At 41.4% G+C, this 23,270-nt stretch overlaps 1 protein-coding gene across 4 annotated transcripts in view; it reads right to left on the bottom strand.

Annotated features, from left to right (window-relative positions):
* The window catches only part of MYSM1 (Myb like, SWIRM and MPN domains 1), a 29,654-nt gene extending 12,961 nt beyond the window's left edge, over positions 1-16,693 (bottom strand). For 2 of the 4 annotated variants that reach the window (XM_053243091.1, XM_053243093.1), the window contains exons 1-10: positions 16,427-16,692; positions 14,858-14,933; positions 14,196-14,266; positions 12,602-12,679; positions 12,445-12,471; positions 10,971-11,049; positions 9,870-9,968; positions 7,688-8,424; positions 1,574-1,704; positions 425-528 (exon numbers count right to left, since the gene is read on the bottom strand). In XM_053243091.1, the coding sequence (XP_053099066.1) occupies positions 425-528; positions 1,574-1,704; positions 7,688-8,424; positions 9,870-9,968; positions 10,971-11,049; positions 12,445-12,471; positions 12,602-12,679; positions 14,196-14,266; positions 14,858-14,933; positions 16,427-16,503 (1,479 nt within the window). In that variant the 5' untranslated portion in view covers positions 16,504-16,692. Of the gene's footprint in view, positions 1-424; positions 529-1,573; positions 1,705-7,687; positions 8,425-9,869; positions 9,969-10,970; positions 11,050-12,444; positions 12,472-12,601; positions 12,680-14,195; positions 14,267-14,857; positions 14,934-16,426 lie in introns of all 4 variants that reach the window. The other 2 variants (XM_053243090.1, XM_053243092.1) reach the window with 2 other exon arrangements.
* Between the last annotated feature and the right edge of the window lie 6,577 nt (positions 16,694-23,270).

Consider the following 23,270-nt stretch of genomic DNA (forward strand, 5'->3'; position numbering starts at 1 on the left):
TGAAGCATCCTAAAAACAAAAGTGAAGTACGCAGCAACATATATGCCTTTCATACAAATCTCTTTCTAATTCATTTAAAACATGGCTTATTTGGTTTTTGGTCACTGAAGGGAAGAACATCAGCTTTAAAGAACTTTTATGTATTCTCTAGTAAGAACACTCTTTCTAGAGGCAATAATTTATTAAGTGCCATGAAGAAATACTATATGTGCAATTCCAAAATATTATTTGATTAGTCCAAATCAAAGTTATCCAAGCAAAGTCTGTAAGAAAATGTACTCTGGTTTATCTCACCTTCAACAAGATTGTTGCTAAAGTAAACCACACATTGCAGGAAACCAATTTCAGATCTAGAAAGAAATTCTTTACCCACCCAAACCCAAAGTGAGATTTCCAGTGGCACATGCAATCATTTTCACCTTACCATAGATTGCAGCCGTTGAACAAGCTGATATGCTTCTATGGTGTCCTTGCCTTCTTTGGGTCGTATTTTGTCAGCAGGCTGTGGTCTATTATATACAGCCTGCTCTGAAGAAAAGCACAAAAGAAATTATGGTTCAATCCACAGCTCACAGAGGCACACAAAAAGAAGCTGTGTAGTGGCCTCAAGGAAACCGCTTTACACTTGTATACATATGTACTGGAATTCTAGTACTCTGAGAGTTAGAATGAATGAATTAACATTACAGCTTTCTTCACAAACAAGACTTATGATGTAACCTAGTACATCTTCCAAGCAAAACATCTTTCTCCCGATGCTCCCCTCCCAGACCACTCTCTCACACACTGTACAGATGTTCTCAGGTCAACTAAGCCTATATACAGCTCTCCAACATTCCATTACCCTTTAAAAGGAAGCTACCAAGAGCAGGCTATTAACAGAGAATGAGAGGAAAAAGCTTTAATTATGAGGGACAAGGAATAAACAGAGGTTTAGTTGGGTTTTTTAAAATCTTGGAGTAGCATGTACACAATGTCTTACACAGTTATATTCCAGCAGTGGTCTTTTTAAAGTTTCTACTCAACTCATGGCTAAAGCTTTCTGCTGTAAGAAATAGGGCTTATTCATTCCCAAACTCTTAAAGAGAGAACAGTCAGGGTGATTTTAAGAGAGATTCAAAAGAATAGGAATAAGCTTGAAAGATTGCCCTTTTAAAAATGGCATATGCAAAATTTTACTTGGACACATATACCTACAGGGACATGGGCTACAATTTAGCAGAAGAGGACAAACTTTGGCTAAAACATAAGCAGAAGAAAGTGAAAGAAGCAGGTAAAGACATCACCATGTGCCTACTCCTGAATCAGCTGGACTTTCCCTGCCCCTAACCACAATGGCTGGATATTTGTATTTGCAAGAGTTCAGCATTTTAAAAAATAGTGTTTTCCTAATATGTTCTCCTAATCCAACCTACTCTTATATGCATCCATTTCTTTTAGTGTCAGTTTCTAAATTGTAAGGTGTTATAATGGAATTGCTCTATTAGTGTTGTGAGCTGTTTCTCAGCCATCCTTGCCTTTTGACAGGAGCTCCCAAATCTAAAAATAAACAGATCAAAGATTTCTTTTTTACCACAGCCAAAGTTAATTGCTCCTATTAATTCCAGGTATGTGTGTATCCGTCCTATACAGTTGACATCACCACAGTTCTTCAGTCCTGGGCGTACCGAAGTCTTGTTCAGGTATTTTGGCTTAATTCTTTCCCTATAATAAAAGGCCACCACAAAAGATAATATAAACAACTCCTTAACAGGGCAGTTAAGTTTGCACCATTTGATATTTCTAGAATATCCTATAATTTGTAGGAGCAATCCATTTCATGCACAGATATACACAAGCAGTAGTTCCCAGAAGCTAACAGATGTTAGGGACTTAAGCTACAACCTCCCATGACCATTCAATGTCATTTATATTCAACCATAACTTCAAGTAATTGTATTCTAATAATTTAGAAATCCTTGTAGAACAAAAAGTTTTTCTTTTTATGTATTTGCTTACCTGTTAACATTAGTTTTCAAAGACTGTTAGAATGTTTTCCTAATGACAGCAAAAAGTGGGTCTGGGAAAGCCAATATTTTTTAAAAACTAACCAATTGTTTGGTTTAGAAGTTCTCAAACTGTGGGTCAAAACCCACGGGGGGTAATTTTAAAGGGGGTCAGGAGTAAGAGGCCTTACCTGACGTCTCCAAGGCATGGGGACAGTTGGGAGACAGACAAAGAGACATGACAACTGCCTTGCTCTTCCCCTGCTCACAAAGCTGAAGGCAGGCACAGCACAGCAACTGACTACTTTGGCTGACTGGACAGAAGAGAAATTCCTCTCAGGAGACAAGCTCTTGCAATTGTGTTCCAAGGGGGACCTCTCTTTTGGCCAGTCAGCCAATGAAGCGCCACTGATGTGCCTGCCCTTGTTTTTTGAGTGGTGAAGGAGATGTCTGGTTGTCAGCTCCCATCTCCCTGTCTACCTCCCCATGCCTTGGCTGCATCAGAACAGCTCTTCAGGACTGCTTTAAGTTGTCAACATTAACATCTCCTTAACATTTATAGAAGATATTTTATTTTATTTAATTAATTAATTAATTAATTAATTACATTTATATCCCGCTCTTCCCCCAAGGAGCCCAGAGCGGTGTACTACATACTTGAATTTCTCTTTTACAACAACCCTGTGAAGTAGGTTAGGCTGAGAGAGAAGTGACTGGCCCAGAGTCACCCAGTTAGTTTCATGGCTGAATGGGGATTTGAACTTGGGTCTCCCCGGTCCTAGTCCAGCACTCTAACCACTACACCACGCTGGCTCACGTCTATTTTGGGGAAGATACCACAACACCCCCACACTATGAGCATATTTGTCCTTGAAGTGCAGGTGAAGTTGAAATGGTAGGACAAGTTCTCAAACTTTTTATTTAAATTTATTTACATTTATATCCCGCTCTTGCTCCAAGGAGCCCAGAGCGGTGTACTGCATACTTGAGTTTCTCCTCACAGCAACCCTGTGAAGTAGGTTAGGCTGAGAGAGAAGTGACTGGCCCAGAGTCACCCAGCTAGTATCATGGCTGAATGGGGATTTGAACTTGAGTCTCCCCAGTCCTAGTCCAGCACTCTAACCACTACAACATACTGGCTCATTCACTCTCAATTCATGAATTCACTATCAATTCATTCACTCAATTTTTATTATACTTTTAAAAAGTGAAGTTGCCAGGCACCTTAATGTTGCTAGGTTTTATACTGCAGCTTTTAAGAACATAAGAACAGCCCTGCTGGTTCAGGCCCAAGGCCTATCTAGTTCAGCATTCCGTTTCATACAGTGGCCCACCAGATGTCTCTGAGAAGCCCACAGGCGAGGACATACCTTCTCTCTTGCCGTTACTCCCCTGCTACTGGTATTTAGAAGCATCTTGCCTCTTATGCTGGAGGTGGCCTATAGCTACCAGACTAGTAGCCATCAATAGACCTCTCCTCCTTGAATTTGCCCAAGCCCTTTTAAAGCCATCCGAGCCAGTGGCCATCACAACATCCCATGGCAGAGTATTCCATAGATTAATTTTGTGCTTTGTAAAAAAGTACTTGCTCTGTTGGTCCTAAATTTCCTGGCTTTCCATTTCATGGAATGACTTCTGGTTCTAGCATGGTGAGAGAATGAGAAAAACTCTCTCTACTTAATGCATAATTTTATACACCTCTATCATGTCTCTCCTTGTACTTGCCTTTTTTCCAAACTAAAAACCCCCAGATGCTATAGGCTTGCCTCATAAGGATGGTACACCAGGTCCCTGATCATCTTGGCTGCCCTCTTCTGCACTTTTCCCAGTCCTACATTGGGTACAGTGTAGTACCAAACCAGAGCTGACCAAAGAGATTTAATTAGTTCCAAGTGTTAAGTGTGATGGAGTATGTTAATAACTTGTTTGAGGGTTCTATATTCTATGTTCTGTTATTTTATGTATTTTTTGCCATTCAATGATTGTAATAGAGTTTACTACTTACTAAATGTTGTTTCTTCCTGAATTTTGGAATAGTGTGCAAGGTGATTACAAATATACAATAATTAAATGAGAAAACTATGAAAATATTCTTTCCCTTTGCAACAGCCTACTTGTGTGAATCAGAGTTTTCAGCAATTGCTGCTATAAAGAGCAAATACCAATCAGAAGAACTCGGGAACTGAAATTAGGCTGGCAGTCTCAAACATAAAAGCCTAGGTTTGAAAAACTAAGCAGGAGCAAGCAAGCTCATCCTTCTAATGGAAAAGGTATGTTCATTTCTACCTAATCCAATCAGTAGCTTTAATCATTAGGGTAGAGGGTCCCCTTCATAACTTTATATATTTAGGGGTGACAGTATCAAAAAGTTTAAGAACTCCAGGTTTAGTGGATTAGCTAAGCGTAACAACAGATCCAATGTTCAAAATAAGCCCTAACAAGTCACAAACAGGGAATTAAGTGCCACAGAGTGGGAATAGCCAGTACATCAACAATATGTATATTGCAGCCAAAATATATCAGATTATTTGGGGTATATTTTCAAGATTATTTTAGTTACTTTTTTTTTTTTAAAGGTAGGATTATGAAAAGATATGTCCAGGAATTTCAGTTTAAGTCATTTGTGAAAAAATGTCAAAAGTTATAATTTCTCACAGCCAAGAATTCATGTAAGGAAGACAAGCAGTAATGGTATGACCCAATATACACTCTTCAATAAAACAGCATTTCACCATCTCCCATTACTAAAAATGCCTTGGAAAATGAGTTCTGAAGTGCGTGTTGGTCCATGATTCCACCCCTCAATGCATCAATCTAACTTTGCCTTATTCAGACAGGCTAAATGTGGCTGGGCATAGCCAACGAAAGCTATGTGCAAGGCCATCTCTCTTCCCCCACCCCGTAAACTGCTTTGACAATTTTGGGTGGTTTTTTTGGTTCAGACACAGTGCATACAAATAATTCTTAATAATAATCTGACAGACAGGATCAAGAATGATATTTGTCAATTCAGCCCTAGCAAGTGTTCATTCATAATCAGTTTCAAAGCCACATCCTAGCACAGTGTGTACAGTGACTTCTGCGTTCTCTCTAAGATCAGGGGTTATACAAGTGCAGAAGGAGCAAGCCTCAGTCCTACTTGTTTCTTTCCCCACAGTGTCTACAAGCCAATAATCCAATGATCACAAGACTGCCATAAGAGACCTTTCTTATAGATCAGCTCTTCTGTCAGATGACCAGAACCCATTAGGAAACAAAAATCACAAGATCCACTGCCATGTAGACAGAACAAAAAAGGGATCCCCATAAACTGAAGACACTTTGGCTTCTTAAACATCAAGCAAGATATGCCAGACTCATCGTCTCTCTACAACAAAAGAGATTATAGTCCTATTCACAGGTTTTAAGAAAGATGCTGCATTTGCACATGGCATCTAAAACTGGGCCAGAAGTCCTGCCCCAGCCCTGTCAGTCATCTCTGGCAGCCCATCAATCATGGTTAGAGATGCCCAAGCCTCCCAATCATGGAAGTGCATCATGGAATAATAATAATAATCATGGATATGGCATTCATCTCTTCAGATGAACGCTGCTTTAACCCAGCCCAGTCAGTCATCTAACAGGAATCACTGACCAAGGTGGGGAGAAACAGGACTTCTGGCCCTGTTTTAGATGCTGTATGCAAGTACATCATTATCAATTCTTTTTAACATCTACATGAAACCACTGGGTAAGGTCATCAGGAGATTTGATGCTGGGTGTTATCAGTATGCTGATGACACCCAAATCTACTTCTCCTTTTCATCTTCAGGAAATGGCACTCATTCCCTAAATGCCTGCCTACAGGCAGTAATGGGCTGGATGAGGGATAACAAATTGAAGCTGAATCCAAGCAAGATGGAGGTGCTCATTGTGGGGGCTCAGAATCTGAGGGATGAGTTAGATCCTCCTGTGCTGGATGGGGTTACACTCCCCCAGAAGGAGCAGGTGCGCAGCTTGCAGTATTCCTGGACGCAGGCCTCACCCTGGCATCTCAGGTGGAGGACACGGCCAGGGGTGCTTTCTAACAGCTTCGGCTGATTCGACAGCTGCGCCCATTCCTCGAAGAGGATGACCTCAAAACAGTGGTGCATCAGCTGGTAACCTCCCGGCTTAACTATTGCAATGCGCTCTATGTGGGGCTGCCTTTGTACGTAGTCTGGAAACTTCAGAATGCGGCAGCCAGATTGGTCTCTGGGGCAACCCGGAGACACCATATGATGCCTGTTTTGAAACAGTTACACTGGCTGCTGATATGTTTCCAGTCAAAATACAAAGTGCTGGTTATTATTTTTAAAGCCCTGAACGGCTTGGGCCCGAGATATCTTAGAGAGCGCCTTCTTTTACATTATCCCCACCACATGTTAAGGTCATCTGGGGAGGTCCGTCTCCAGTTACCACTGGTTTGTTTGGTGGCAACTCAGAGGCGGGCCTTCTCTGTAGCTGCTCCTAGGCTGTGGAATGCACTTTCAGCAGAAATTCATAATCTTAATTCTTTACTGTCCTTCAAGAGAGCCCTTAAAACCCATCTGTTTGGCCTGGCCTTTTAGGGTTTTTAATTCGTTTTAATTGTTTTCATGTTAACCTGGTTTTCAGGTTTTAATTGTTTTGATAGTTTGTTTTTAAAGATGTTTTTAAATTGGTGTTTATATTTGTATTTCTGTTTTAATTGTAAACCACCCTGAGCCAGCTCAGAAGGGAGGTATAAAAATCAAATAAATAAATAAATAAATAATATAAATTATTTCTGAATAGGGCTTATATATAGGACTCTGATAATGTTTAGAAAGCATTTGAAAACCCACCTCTTCACCCAAGCTTTTTCAGTTCTTTAAAATTTTAAGGTTTTAATTGGTGGGTGATTTTTAAATTGTTAAATTGTTTTAAGATTTTCTATATATTTTAACCTGTTTTATGCTATAATTAACTGCCCAGAGATGAAAGTTTAGGGCGGTGTACAAATTTGATTAATAAAATAAATAAAAAATAAAAAATATATACAGTTTTTTGTCCCACCCTTGTCTGTTCTGCAGGTACTGTATTTATTTTATTTATTTTTTACATTTTATATCCCGCTCTTCCTTCAAGGAGCCCAGAGTGGTGTACTACATACTTGAGTTTCTCTTTCACAACAAACCTGTGAAGTAGGTTAGGCTGAGAGAGAAGTGACTGGCCCAGAGTCACCCAGAAAGTATCATGGCTCAATGGGGATTTGAACTCGCGTCTCCCCAGTCCTAGTTCGGCACTCTAACTACTACACCACACTGGCTCTCTGGTGTATGACTTTACACCACAAAGACAATTCCAAGGATAGGAACTGAACACCTACTCACAACCCAAGAAATATTGCTTCCATATTGTTAGCATCCTCATGGGCGCCTAGAATGGACATAGTTAACCAGAACCTACCAAGTGGTTCCATCATTTACTACACAGTATAACCAGTGTTAGAAGTATCTTGTGTGCTGACCAGGCCCATTTTGAGCTAACTGCTTTCCCTCACCCTGGGAGGTCAAGCTGCTCCAAGGGGATGATGTCATCAAGCAGGTTCACTCTATTTCTTTCATGCCTGGTCTAGGAGGCTGATCAAATTGAAGGAAATATAGCAGACATCTACATATGAATCTGCTCCCTTATTGCATTTATCCAAAGCAGTTGCTTACCACTGATCCAAAATGTAGTTTCTGATTTTCAGGTAGCGTTCAGGTGTTTTAGCCTGACGTCCCACAAAAAATTCTGGTATTGCTTGCTTTTCTTCTTCCAGTATGGCACTTCTATCTATTTCTACTTCTTGATCAGGTGGTTTAAGCTCCTCTACATCCATCTGATTTTCCTCTTCCAGTTGGTCAGAAGAATGGAAAAGAATGCTGTTATCAGCAAAGTCCCTGTGTTCTCCACAAAGCTCTGGACTAGAAAACCAATCAATGCCATCAGAAATGCCTTTTCTGTCACACTTCTGGTTTTCTAATTTCACAAGTTCATGACCATTTTTATCAAAACATGGTATTGTAGTCTCTGGACTCTCAACTGTGCTTTTTTCTGGTTTAGGAATATATCTTGCAGTTAAGAGAACAGTAGATATATGTCCCGCAGAATCCAAAATAGGGTCTGCCCAACTGGTTTGTCCAGCTGGACTCTTTGGAATATCCAGTAACTCAGACTTGCCAGGTTCTTGATGAGGCACATGAGAAAGCAGCTCATCCATTTCATCTGTAATGTCTACCTCCTCATCATCTGATAGCTTCTCAATTTTCACCGCATTTAAATTAGGATCTGCACGACCTCTTAGGTGTGTGGGTGCCCATAATGCCATTTTCCCTTCTTCGTCTTCACTGCTGCCAGGAACTGAAGCACTGTGAAAATGCTGCTGTTCTACTTTTTCTGAGCCATCCATTTTTGTCTTTAAAAGATAAGTACATTAGGAAGAGTTGAGAATGACAACAGCAGTGTTCTAATTAAAAAGAACATTAGTTTGAACTATATACAGTTGTTAGATATTAGCTTTGTTTACTAATTAAGAGGCTCAATTTGACTTTACAGAATAGATTTTATTACGTTTTCCTTCAAATGACTTTTGACTTGAAGGCTTTGGAGAATTTCTCCTCAATTGCTCTGCAGCATGCACATTTTAAGAACAGCAGCATTCATAAAGCAAACAGATAGCTCATTGAAACAGACAGCTCAAACCACCTAATCATATGAATATCTAGTGTTCTGGCTTAGTATTTGCCATCTAATAGCTTATTTCAATTTTTGGATAATGCAGAAGAACACATACTTCTCATTACAGACTTACACTTACAAATGTTCATAGTACTTTACACATCCAAACACATGTTTGTAGGGCAGATAATACAATATTGTTATTGAGGTTCAGATATTTATATAAAGTTACTTACACGGTTTAGTAAACAGCAGGGATGAACACTGCAGTGGCAAGTAGTTCAATTAAGAGTACCCAAAGCAATCTAATAACATGAGTAGTCACACACTAAACTTGTATCGATATCCTGTTCTGCAATATTCCCTAACCTGTGTGGATCGCATTTCAGGACATTTACTAGGCTGCACAGAAAATGTGTCAAAGTTACAGAATATCTAGATATCATAAAAATCATATTTTGTCAAACACACACTCAAAAGGAATAAAGCTGAGGGAAAACAAGACTTAGGATTGGATTCCAGTAAAGGAAGAAGCCTCAGTTGTACCAAGTCCAAGAAATATGTTAATGCAAATCTGCAAGACTTTTGTGATTTGTGAATGTGGATAGTACCTCCTCCCGACTAATTAGGAATGAAAAATAAAAAGTTGGCTAGCAGGACTTGTGGACACTAAGAAAGAAATGGAGCCCATGACAAGTACTTCTACTCCTTTCCTCACCAAGGGAAAAAGAGAGAGGTAACTTCTACCCATTTTTTCCAGAGCTAAGATAGAGCAAAAATCCTCTCATCCCAATCTGAGCAGTAACAGAAGCTTCTCCTTTTGCATAGCTCAACTGCTCATGTGTGTGTAAGCCAAGGGAAAATTGAAGTGAGATGCTGTGACGCACAAGGGAAGAACTTGGTGGTCTTTGCAAGCTTGTTCCCCTTTTTCCTGTGTGAAAAAGCTTGGAAGGAGGGGAAAGAAAGCCGGAAAGAGTCACAAATGACCAAGGCAGGATACAATGAAGAGGGAACCTTGCAAGATACAAAGTGGCCAACTAATATTATAGCAAACAAGGAATTAAAGTGAGTAATTGGTTATGAAGGACAAATGGAAAGGCTCTTCTGCCCAAGTCATTCCTTCTCAGAGCGACTTGCTGCTGAAGATGTTTTGCAACTCTGCCATTCTCAAGCATGTTTTACCTTGTTCTTAAAGTACTGCCTAGCATAACTCTTGACTTGAAGAACATTGCGACTTCCAATCATCATGGCAATTTTTGTCCATCTTCTGCCAAATTTAGCCTAATAGGGAAAAATAAAATACAGTTTAGCGTTGTGTTTGTAGACAAGTCAATTTACCTCCTGAGGCTTTTATTGCTGAGATATAGGCCTCTGTTAGCCTCCAGCATCAAGAGACATTTACTTCCTAAAAGCATGTCTTATAGAGATGCATCAGAACACCTAGGTCAGAAGTTTTCACCCACCTCTTTACTTACTGACCCACAACAGCTTTTTGCTGGGACAAACATAGCAAGATATCAGGTTTGTTTGTTTGGTGATTTTTATACCGCCCTTCCGAGCTGGCTCAGGGTGGTTTCCAATTAAAAAACAGAAATCATTAAAAACAATTAAAACAGAAATACAAATATAAACACCAATTTAAAAACATCTTTAAAAACAATTAAACTATCAAAACAGTTAAAACCTGAAAACCAGGTTAACATGAAAACAATTAAAACGAATTAAAAACCCTAAAAGGCCCGGCCAAACAGATGGGTTTAAGGGCTCTCTTGAAGGACAGTAAAGAATTAAGATTACGAATTTCTGCTGGAAGTGCATTCCACAGCCTAGGAGCAGCTACAGAGAAGGCCCGCCTCTGAGTTGCCACCAAACAAACCAGTGGTAACTGGAGACGGACCTCCCCAGATGACCTTAGCGTGTCGTGGGGTCATGTAAAAGAAGGCGCTCTCTAAGATATCTCGGACCCAAGGTTAAACACTTTAGGAGAGTGAAAGAGAAAGAAAACTAGATCTTGGGAGAACAAACTATAATGTGGCTAAACACAATAAGAACAAGTGATCCACTCCATCCCTTAGCAACTTATCTCAGAGATCCCTGCTGGCTTGCAGAGGACTCTCATTCAGCATGGGATTATTTCAACCATCCCTCAAACTTAACATTATGTCACCACTTAATTAGTATGCTACATTTTTTTTTAAAAAAATTGTCATATAGTACCATTTTCTTATACAATAGTATCACTTTAAACAAAAATAATGTAACCAGAAACAATATTGCATTTACCAGTCCTTGTTCAAACAACTCTTTTTCTTCCGCTGTCCACTTTAATGATCCACTAGCTGATTTTGAAGGTGAACGTACCCTATAAGAAAAAATAAAGTCAAAAACCCTGATTCTAAATGCAGCTGTCAAAATAAAAAAGAGCTAAAGAGCTTCAGTTCAGTATGTATTTGTCAAAATAACCTCATCCATAAATAAATACATACATAAATTCACTGGAATTAACATGATCGTAGATATTATACTTGGAAATGTGGCATAAACACAAGATCATTCATCCATTTGCCTTTTTTAAAAGATCAAGACTAGAGAGTCGTTCTGTCACTTGTGTATATTACTACATCTCACTACCATTTCCAGCTGGAGAGGCTGTGAATATCCTGAATCAGTGTCTGGACTCAATGAAGAGTTGGATAATGGCAAACAAGCTGAAATAAAATCCAGACAAGACAAAGGGTCTGCTGGTCAAGAGATTTGTGGATCCAGGGATAATGTATCAGCCTGTTCCAGATGAGGTTGCACTTCTCTTGAAAGAGTACGTTCACAGCTTGGAAGTGCTCCTCAACCCAGCTCTATACCTGGTTGCACAGTGGGCAGCTGTAGCACAGTAAGGTGGGGGCATTCCTCAGTTTCCACTGGTGTGCAAGCTGAGTATATTCCTGGCTCAGATGGACCTGGCCATGGCTATCCACACCTCTCATTTAGACTACTGCAATGAGCTCTGTGTGGACTACCCTTGAAGAACATATAGAAACTTCAATTGCTCCAAAATGCAATGGCAAGAATTCTTACAAGCACAAGAGTTTCAGAACATGTACACCATTACTGTACCAGATTCAGTGGCTGCCAGTATGTTTCCAGATGCAATTTAAGGTGATGGTTACTACCTTTAAAACCCTAAATGGTTTAGAGCTAAATGACCCTTTCCCTGCACATTGTAAGATCTGCACACCTAGTAAGATCTTTTAGGGAGGCCCTCCTTAGCATCCCACCACCTTCTGAAGTACGGTTGGTGGTAATGCTCAAGCAGGCCTTCTCTGTCATTGCTCTTCTCCTCTAGAATTCCCTCCCGTGTGAATCCAGTTGGCACCTTCTCTACCTGCTTTTAAACATAAGCTGAACACATTTTTATTCCATTAGAAAGTTACAATTATCTCTGAAGATGCTTTTAATCAATACATTTTCTCAGGATATTATTTCATTGTGGGTTTATTTTGTAAATGTATTTTAACTCTGCTCTTATCCATTTTCAATGTCTTCAAGTTAGGCAAGATAAATCTTCTAATTCATACATAAGCTATTCACATGTTGCTACTTTCTTCACAGGGTGGGTGGCTTTAGAAAACAAGGAGATGCAATAGGAAACCTATGTCAGAAATTCAGTTATTGCTGGGGGTTTTAAGTAGTATTAATACAAGTCCTAAATTAATTCAGTTCAGTCATTTAACAGTTAAGACTGAGCACTCCAAGTACATACGTGACTTTTCCTTCTTTCTTGTGTGGACTGTAAAATACAAAATAAGATAAAGTTACTGCATACACTTTGGTGAGGCCTTTTAATATACATTTTTTGATTCTTTAAAATATCTAGTTATACTACAATTAAGTCACAGTCTCCACACAATATAGCTTACCTTTTTGTGCTCCGTTTATCATTTTCTTTCAGATCATGCCAAAACTTTTCTGGAAGTGATTTGCTAGACAGATAGTACCTGCAATTTATTAAGGACTTTTTGAAGTAGTGAGTTGTGAACAAGACTATTTTCTCAATAACTATACTGTATTTACAAGCTGTTAATTGCATTCCAGCAAATGCAATCTGTGTACAGAAACAGGGTACAGCACACAGACTAGGCATAGGATAACTGCAGAAGCCTATTTTATGGGATGGAAGGGGAACAGTGTTCTTTCTAAGGCATGTGTGCACACTCACATGTTTTTCGATATCCACTCAGTTAATTTTAGATCCCGCTCAGGTTGAATCTGGAAAGTCCCAGATTCAAGGCTAAGCACAGGAAGCTGATATCACCTACACAAGTCTGCAAAGAGACTCTGCAGTCATCAAAAGGGCTGCACCTTTACCACATCCCTAAACCCTGGTGTTACAGACATGCAAATTAATGGATATGGGTCATTAAATCACTGATACTTCATTTTTAGTTTCTGTGACAGGCTGGAAAATGTAACAGAATACAGAATTACAAAATCGTTTTCTTACAGCAGGAGGTGTAGGCTTGAGGAGAAAATTCCTCTAACATCAGTCACAATGTTAGATGCTGTGTGGGTGCTGGCGACACACGAAGTTTCTTGGGACGAGGGCTGCCACAGCAGGAAACTTCATGGGGCAGTGAAGAGAAGGTAAAGACCTGCTCTCCTCCTTTTTAAAGATCTCATTCACCACTTCTCTCCCCCTCCAGTGGCACTCAACGGGTTTGGACCTCATCCAATCTGGTTCGACACCAAACCTGTCCAAGAACCTCAGTTCATGCACACCCCTACCAAAGTTTTTAATATTAAATTTCTTCACAAGATTAGCAACTCTCTGTGGCACAACAAGTATTATAGTGCTAACTCCATGTTAGTTATCTTTTGAAAATATAACAAAACAAAGCTCAAATTTCACCTGCACTGAGAAATAATTATCTGACTTTCAAACACCAGGTCCAACTGTATCAATAATTAAAACACTGAGTAAGTGAGTTGGGGGTGTGGGGGAGGATAGAAAAAATCATGCAGATGCCCTTCCACTGAGCTATGCCCCATCTCTAAAGGGAATATCTTACAGCACTCAAACAGTCACCCATCCAAATGCAAGGCAAAGCAAAACAGATCCTGCTTAGCAAAGCAGACAATTCGGGCCTGCTACCACAATACCTGATCTCCTCCCTCTTAATTAATAGTGACCTCTTAATTACAAGCTTACACTATAAAATCAGTTTCTTGGGGTGAGAATTCTGTTTTGTCATAAAGGTGTGCCGTTGAATCGATGTCGACTCCTGGTGACCACAGAGCCATGTGGTTTTCTTTGGTAGAATACAGAAGGGGTTTACCATTGCCATTTCCCGTGCAGTATGAGATGATGCCTTCCTATATCGCTGCTGCCTGATATAGGAGTTTCCCATAGTCTGGGAAACATACCACTGGGGTTTCAAACCAGCAACCTCTTGCTCCCTAGGAAAGTTACTTCCCCGCTGCGCCATTAGGTGGCATACTTAACAAAAAGGATACTCTTCTTCCAACAACATTTTCTCAATAACAGCCTTGTTCTCTTCACTAATTGTGCTATCAAGACTCCATGGCTAAAAGAAAAACACCATACAATCAGTTATGCAGTATTTCTTCCCTTCATTGATGCAAAGCTGAAAGAGAGAGGTGGCAATTATTTTTTTAAGACTCCCCAGAAAAATTCATAGCCTAGCTGGAATTGAAAAGATTAACAGCAATCAGTGAATAAGGTAACCCAAATCAATGAAAACTGGAGCAAAGGAACATATGTAAGAGTTTTAATAAGCATAACATTAAGAAGTACATGAACCACCTGTTTCCATTTCATGCCTGAGATCTAAAAATACTCCAATGCATACAAAACAGAAATTTTCCTTGCACAAGCAGCTTGCTCAGGAACTGAGCGTGGAAAAGTTAAACTGTATTCAGAGTCATATAAAAATTATGTGAAACTAGTTCACATAACTAGTTGTGTATGCAGATCGAACTTGAGTATTTGTGCATGAAATAGCATGAGCATCATGTTTTCTTCTGCCCCTGGCCCCTTGGATCCCAGTCAATATATTTTCTGAAGCAGCAGAGGCAAAAAAAAATCAAGAAAATATCTCTAAGAAGTCAGGCATAGGATGTCTCAGAGTTAGCAGCTTGTTTCATAGTTGACTTACAAGACTAGTATCAGTTCTCCAAGTTGAGTCAAGGTAGTGATCTTGGAGTAAGCAAGATGATGGATTTTCACAGTTTCTGAAATTTAAAAAGAGAGAGAGCTCCTTATCAGAGGGAGAAAGAGAGGCTCTAAAAACAAAGCTTTTCAAAAGTTGTATTTATGTACTAGCACTTTAATGCTAGATTTAACATCACAAGATGATGCATTGGTGATTGCACATGATCCCATGTAAATTTTCACTTGTACAGAGAAATGTAGAATCAAGCTATAAAACCTATAGTACATGCAAAGAGAAAATAGTTATTTTAGGTCCTCACTTCATGGTGTAAATAGTAAAACAAATCTTGAGCATGATTTTTAATGGAAGCAGCCAACATACAATATAATATATTCAAGAAATAGTAGTGCAATGCAAATACGACCGAAAAAAGAATATCGAAAAATACTAGATACGCAGAAGGTTTATAACCTGAGGTCAGGAAATATAAGATATTTTCAAAGAAGATTCTATAGTATATAATAGCACTAGCAATAGCTCTTACATTTATATACCGCTCTATAGCTGGAGCTCTCTAAGCGGTTTACAATGATTTTAGCACATTGCCCCCAACATTCTGGGTACTCATTTTACCGACCTCGGAAGGATGGAAGGCTGAGTCAACCTTGAGCCCCTGGTCAGGATTGAACTTGTAACCTTCTGGTTACAGGGTGGCAGTTTTACCACTAAATACTGTATATAAACAAAAATAAAAAACACAACAGTGCCTGAGAATTACAAAGTTATTTCTTAGATTAATTGTGCCTAGGAACAAATGCCTTTTAGCTTATATGATATCTCTCCTTTCTCAGCCCTTTAAAAAAAACCTAGTTGCTGGACAGTTGAAAGACAACCCTTCTAGAGATTAATCAGCCGGAAAAGCCTTTCTTTTGTAGTGCACTCACCCTCTGCATCAAGGCTGCACAACTTTGGTCCTCCAGCTGTTGGACTACAACTCCCATCATTCCTGATCCCCACTGTGGCTGGGGATGATGGGAATTGTAGTCCAGCAACAGCTGGAGGACTAGAGTTGTGCAATCCCCCTCTACTTCATTCTCCAACCCCAACTTCTTCTTCTTCTTCTTCTTTGCCTAGTTATACCCTTCAGTACTCGGCTGCACACACGCCAGCTCTGGTAGCATGCCCATCAAGCAGCAGCTCAGGGGTAGAAGGCACTTGCCGTGCCACCCTTCTGAGGCAGACTCGGGAATTCTGCTACATTTCCACCGTAAACAGAGCAGGAAAACAAACCATCTAAGAGCGTTTGGGGTTGGTTAAACCTACTGAAAGAGCAGGACCAGAATACATTTTGGGAGACCGGAGAAGGGGACTCCTGTCACAGAACCACCACCCCTCCCCGCAAAGCCCCTGCTGGACCGGCGACGGGCCTGAACAAGCCAGCGGAGGACTTCAGTGCAGCAGGCTCGACCGCAAAGCCCTCCTGCACGGAAAGCAGCGCCAGCCTCGCAGGGCAATCTCGCTCCTGAGGAGGAGCGCGCAGGAAAGCCACAGGCGTGCCTCTCTCCCACCTACCCGGGCTGAGCTTCTCCGGGCGGCCCCGCCGCCACATCCCCCTCCACATCGATATCGAGCTCCTCCGCAGCCTCCATTACTGGTGGCAAGTCCGCCGGATCTCGCAGGAACTAAACAGGAAACGGGGTCAAAGGGCGCGCGTCGCCTGCCGCCGCGAGTCACGGGAACGCCGCAACCCTGCGAGCGGCTGGAGCATGCGCTCCAAAAGGGGGAAGCTCTCACTGGGCTTCCTTTTGCCCACAGATGTTGGTGTTGGTGTCTCTAGGAAACGGGAGAGGGAGAGAGCGGAAAAGAAAGCTGGGAAGGAACATAGGCTGGGTGGAGACGGAGGCTAGGCACGTGACTCGGCAGGAGTGGAGCCTGGCAGGCAGAAGAACAGTGCCAATGCCAAAAACAGGGGCTCAGCATATTAATCGGGAGGGATACGGTCCAGACCGAAATAGACACACCCAAAACCAAAGTAAAGTAGCCATAACTGTTGGAGATCAACTTCCAGTGCATCAGCCTTTTGCACCAACTGTCCTAATGACCACTAGGGGCCTTGGGAGTAGAGACAGTGAGTCAGGGTCTCTGTCCCTACTCTATGACCCCTGAACTGACTCTGCAGCACTTCCTGTGCCGAGTCAGAATCCCTTCCTTCCCTCTTAGCAGATGGAAACATTTCTCTCTCTCTCCTTACCTATCCATTATGTAGTCCTTTAGATTAGATATAGGTCTTTCCTATCTAAGTGTATTTAACCAATAAATGTTTAGTGTTTAGTCATACAAGGATCTCCATGTGTTTTCTCTAAATAGCTGCAATATCCAAACCATCCTCTGCTACCTACTCTGTAACTGGTGTGTGCTCATTCCTTAGTGCTCTGCTGTTTTACCTATTGTGGGTAAAAATCAACAACCTCTAACAATAACTACTGCTATTGTTAGTTCAAATAAAACTAGGACCCTACTTTGGCTTGGTTTTTTATGCATCGACACAGCCGACTGATTTTTGTGTCTTTGGGCAGAAAAAGGGTCACACCTGAGTTTGCTACACAGTACCTACGACTTTCTTTACCTTAGGTCAGAGTGGAGTTTCGCTGCCCCTAACTCTGGTTTTACAGTGCCAGTTCTACATTTGATCGCTGGCACCGCAGTTTGGGTCTGATTGAGTTGAGGGCGGATTGGAGTTGAGGGAGAAAGCTCGTCCCTCACTCTGGCCCTATTGGCTATGCGGGCTGCCCTCCTGACAAGAAGGAAGCCTGCACAGACAGCTCCCCTGCCTCTCTGCAATCTCGCTGACTTCAAGGAAGCCCCTTTTGCCAGCATCCGAATGTGGACGGGAGACCCGGGGGGTGGAACTGCACTTCCATTTGGGCCCACGGTTCTATGCTATGTCTGAACTCGGCCTAACAGTCTCTTGTGCAGAGAGAGGGAGAGAGAACCACTCAGTTTGAATTCAAGGCAACAAGTAAGGAGCAAACAAAGCGTGACTTAAAGGACCAGTACACAGAAATATTCACACAGAGAAGCATGCCCCATACAAGGCAATGTCTATGGTAAAATCCCAACATTAGCAAGATACTGGGACCAGAAGGGATTCACCAGGGATTCTTAAAGACTTCTACTATATATTGGGGTGGGGGAGGGGAGTTAAAATTGACTTCAGAGAATTGGAGATGATGATGATGATTTATTCGATTTCTATACCACCTTTTCAAAAATGGCTCAGGGTGGTTTACATAGAAAAATAATAAATAAATAAGATAAGATGGCTCCCTGTCCCCAAAGGGCTCACAATCTAAAAAGAAACATAAGACACCAGCAACAGTCACTGGAGGTACTGTGCTGGGGGTGGATAGGGCCAGTTACTCTCCCCCTGCTAAATAGAATCACCACGTTAAAAAGGTGCCTCTTTTCCCAGTTAGCAGGGGTTAGTTAGCAGGTGGAATAGTTCCAGAGTTCACCATGTTAAAAATATGCCTCTTTACCAAGTTAGCAGGGGTTAGCAGATTAGCCAGTGTGAACCAAATTACATTTAAAAGGGATCCAGGGGGCATGCAAGAAACTACAGTTCTGTCCGTCAAACTTTGTCCCTTATAAACAGGAAGAAAACATGATTAAATCTAGATTGGTTAAACATGAAGGAGAATAAGTGCTGCTTGTCAGTCATCATGGCTTCTGCTAAAGAAAGTCCCGCCTCGCCAACTTTTTGGAATTCATTGAGAGTCTCAGCAAACATGTAGATAGAGATGATTCAGTAGACATTATGTAACTGGAATTCCCAGACATTCTTGATAAAGTTTTTCACCAGAAGTTTAAACTGAGATAAGAAGACCTGTCCTAATGATTTGGGAGGTGGTAGATGGGAAGCTGAGGGTAGGATACCTGGACAGTTCTCACACTGGAGTAAGAGTGCTCTACCGAAGGATCTGTATTAAGACATAAACTAGCTGACTGGGCGCATAGCGTCTGCGCCCCTAGTTCGACTCTTCCCCCCCCCTTCAGCCCCTTCTCCCTGACTCTGTCTTCTGGCGGGCGTCTCTGATGCCCACCCAGCCCAATTCCCCACACACACACACCGCCCGTGCTTTCTTCTGCCGGTTTCTCCATCCCCTCCAGCTGCCGCCTCCTCTTCCTGGCAGCCCAGCCGCCTCCTGACCCCAGCAGGCACGCAGGCCGCTGCTGCCTCACCACGGCTGGGGCTGCCACGGCCGCCTCCTCGCCACGGCCGCCTCCTTGCCACGGCCACCACCATTTCCCCTGGCAGCAGCTCAATGGCCTCCTGCTGTGCATGAGCTCCTGCCGCCCAGCCAATCCAGCGCCTCTGCTGCCCAGCCAATCCGCTGGGTGCCGGGATGCTTCCCCATGGGCACGTTTTCAAGGATTAATTATAAAGATTATATGGAGTCAGGAGTGAGCAGTAAGGTAGTCCTTAAAGGATATTAAATATATCGTGTTTAAAACTAGTGTAGGCTGAAAATTATGAAACTACTAACGGAAGTATCTTTCTAGGTTCAGTTATTTTAAAGTTTTTGAAGAAATGGCCTGAAAATGGTGTGAAGGTGCAGTGTTGTTAACGGACAGTTTAAATAGGTCTCAGTCTCATCCAGCATCTGTGTGGGAGACAGCCTGGGAGCCCAGTATAATTTGCTATACGTTTCCTGAAGGAACAGTGGACTTAAGTCCACTTATTTATTTATTATTTCTCTGTGTAAACCGCTCCCAGCCATTTTTGGAAGAGCGGTATAGAAATAGAATAAATAAATAAATAAATAAATAAATAAAATACTGTAAATAAATAACAACATAACAGGAGTTAAAGACTCAGTCAAGCACAATTCAGCATTATTAAGAACAAGTCTCAAGACAGCCTCTAGCCAGTTGTAAAGTTGCCATTAAATAAATGTTCGTGGAAATACACTGTGTAAACGATTAAGTGCATTCCATTACAGCTCCCAGAACCAAACAAAATGTCAGTGGTATTGATCCCATGCAATAACAGAAGTTAGAAACAAGCTCTGCCCCCAGACTTCCTTTGGTGTGTGTGTCTGCATGAATAAGTTTGATACAGAAATCCTGCCTTCTGCTGTATTTGATGCTGATATCAGCATGTCATGTAAGGATACAGCCACACAGTAATGAATTCAATTAGTTCTGACTTCCGGTGCTGAAAATAGTGGAATTGCCACTATGAATACATAATTTACAGCTTTAGCTGCTTTCAGCACCTCTTGCAGAAACTGGTGAATTATATACTTGTACAAACACCCAGTAAAGCTTGGACTCAGCTATTTTGTGGTCCTGGTGGCAAAGGGCTGCTTCTAATGGGGCCAGATCAAGGGTCTGCAAGCTGATGTGTAATAAACAACAACAACAACAACAACAACAAAACTTTTAGGTTTTATTATTCTGGCTGAGACATGAGAAACAAACAATTCTCCCTCCAGGACACACACATATGTGGAAAACCTTAAATTTGTTTTCATAATGCTGTATGTTTAAAGTTAGATGTATTGGTAAAATTAATTTATACAAGTGAGTAAAATGGAGTTCTCTCTTTTGTTATTTCTTCTTTCTAGTAGCTCACTGGTTATGGGACATCTCTGTGGGAGATCACCAAAGGGATATGGGAGGTTATGGGAGATCACCAAAGACTGAGCCTCAGCATCTTTCAGAGATGTTATTTTTAAACTGGGTTCGAAACATAACAGTGTGTTTACAATTTGTAGTCACAGGGAGAATCACTCCTACAGTATCTCTCTTCAGACAAATGTTATACTTGTGATGAGTGGGCTCAAAGCATGTCAGCATGAGGACAGGGCTTACAGGTGTGCTCTTGTAGATTCTGTACTGGGACAGCATCCAATATTGCCTGAATAGTATCTCCTCACAATGAGTCTCAGCTGATCGTGTAAACCAGGGTGCTTTCCAGATTACATGCTACAACAGCTGTAAAATACTTGAGCTTGGCAGGATTGTATTAAAAACATAAACAAAAGGTCCAGCTGTTTGTTGCACAAAGCCACCAGCAGGGGGAGCAGTCTTTTCTAGCTAGCGCAAACCTCCTAAAACAGGAAAATACAGCTACTTTTTTGCAATGCACATGCAATGTTGTAGCACTATAACGCAAAGATAAAATCTGAAAGAAGGCATCAGAAATCTGAGCGGCACCTTGCTGTCCGCGCAGGGACTGTGGTGTCACAACACAGGAAGTACAGAAGCACACTTAGCAGATACATAGTGATACTGTTGTAGGGTGTAATCTTGAAAGCGCCCTGGGCTACAACTCCCATCATCCCCAGCCACAGTGACCAACAGACAAGGATGATGAGAGTTGTAGTACAACAACATCTGGAGGGCCGAACTTGTACAGCCCTGGTGTAAACTGTCTCTGTATTTGAGATGACAGTGGGTGATTTTAATCACTATAATCTGTGATGGCTATCTCACATATGTAAGTTATCACTTCGTCTGCAATCAGCAAGTGATAAACATATATGTGTGAACTGGCCCTAAGTCAGAAGGAGGAATAGTTTTTAAGAGTTCTCTATTTTACTCTGTATTAATTTCACCCCACACCAAACCTTTGGTATGGATACAGTTAGAAATTTGAATAAATGTGCTAGATGGGAAGATCCCTGTTTCCTCCTTCATTCTTTAGACTGTTTTGAACTCGCTCTGAAATTATCTGCACTTACTCAAACTCACATTAGCAGCATATGGGTAATTCCAATGTATGTTCAATAGTGTGTTTTCAGGCATTATGAAATCAGATCAGATCAGATCAGATCAGGCATTATGCTCTTAATTACTCAAATCAGGCATTAAGCTCTTCTTAATGGTCTGGAAATGTCATGAAATCTAAAGGCATCAATTGGTTGATATAGAGCAGGTATTCAAATAAATTTCTGCAGAGTATCAATTTAAATATCTATCAGATAGTTATTAAGAAATAACAGCTTATAAAGTAAAGTGTACTGTCAAGTCGATTTCAACTCCTGGTGCCCACAGAGCCCTGTGGTTGCCTTTGGTAGAATACAGGAGGGGTTTACCATTGCCTCCTCCCGCACAGTTTGAGATGATGCCTATGAGCATCTTCCTATATCGCTGCTGCCCAATATAGGTGTTTCCCATAGATTGGGAAACATACCAGCAGGAATTTGCACAAGCAACCTTCTGCTTATTAGTCAAGCATTTCCCTGCTGCACCACTTAAGGTGACCTTATACATGTGTGATAATCAGTCCAGAGAGCCTGTGAAATCTTTCATATGGCCCTAATTGTCTGTGGAGTGGCTCAAAATGAGCAGGTTGCATTTTGTCAAAACAATTAACACCTGATCAATGGACAGACATGTTGACCTTGAATGTCACAATTCAATTCAATTTAGCAAAGACATATGGCCCAGCTCCCTTTGGTGCTCTTTTTGCCTGGGAGGCAGGGACATGCATGCACTCTGTGCATTTAGCACACAACTAATTATCTTGAGTTAACTTTGGCCTAGTTTTTACTGAGGTTGGAAGCCCATGTCTTGTCTGTACCACTTCAGGTGATCCTCCATACTCACATGATTGAATCTTCACCATTCCAAAACAAAAAACAAAAACCATACAAAGAAAATGAGCATGCTTGAGTGAAAGAGAATACTCTTTGACAAAGGAGTTGCAGATGACTCTGATTCTGATTGGAAGATCAAGCTTTGGAAGGGGATGTTTAACCCTTCCCCACCATTCAATTTCCCCAATCAAAATTGCCCATGTAGCTGCGATTAGTCTCATGGGGCGGGGGGTGGGTAGATCAGGTACCTCTAACATGTCTTTCCTTTTCTGACAGTGAGGCTAACTGCAGCTTTGATTGGGAGAATGGGGTAGGGGGAGAAGGATTAAACCCCTCTTTTCAGCCAGTTTATTAAAAAAAAAAATGTTGGGAGGTATGATCTTCCACATTGTGGCATGTCTGGTTTTTGACCCTGAAATAGTATAAGCCAGACACAGGTTTTTCCACCTCAGGATGAACTACTAGGCCATAGACAGTGGCTGACATGACACCCAGCCTACAGCCTCCATAAGGAACTGCTTCTGCTGTGGAATACTTGCAGACTTCAAAGGAAGCTCCAGTACTGCCCTAGGCAGTGGTTACAGAAGTTGTGTTTGCACAGGTTATCACATTTGGGACAATTGGGAAACAGAGAAACACAGCTTCTGCAATCGTGGCCTCAGGGCAGCATCAGAGCCTCTTTTGAAATCCACAAGAGAGCCGCAGCAGATCTTAACTGAGGCGGTAGGTTGCATATCATCATGGCAGCCACCCATAGGAAATACTTCCACTTATTACATACATTTTGATTATTTGCATACATTTGAAAT

Source organism: Hemicordylus capensis, chromosome 4, assembly GCF_027244095.1.
Source record: "Hemicordylus capensis ecotype Gifberg chromosome 4, rHemCap1.1.pri, whole genome shotgun sequence".
Classification (NCBI taxonomy): Eukaryota; Metazoa; Chordata; class Lepidosauria; order Squamata; family Cordylidae; genus Hemicordylus; species Hemicordylus capensis.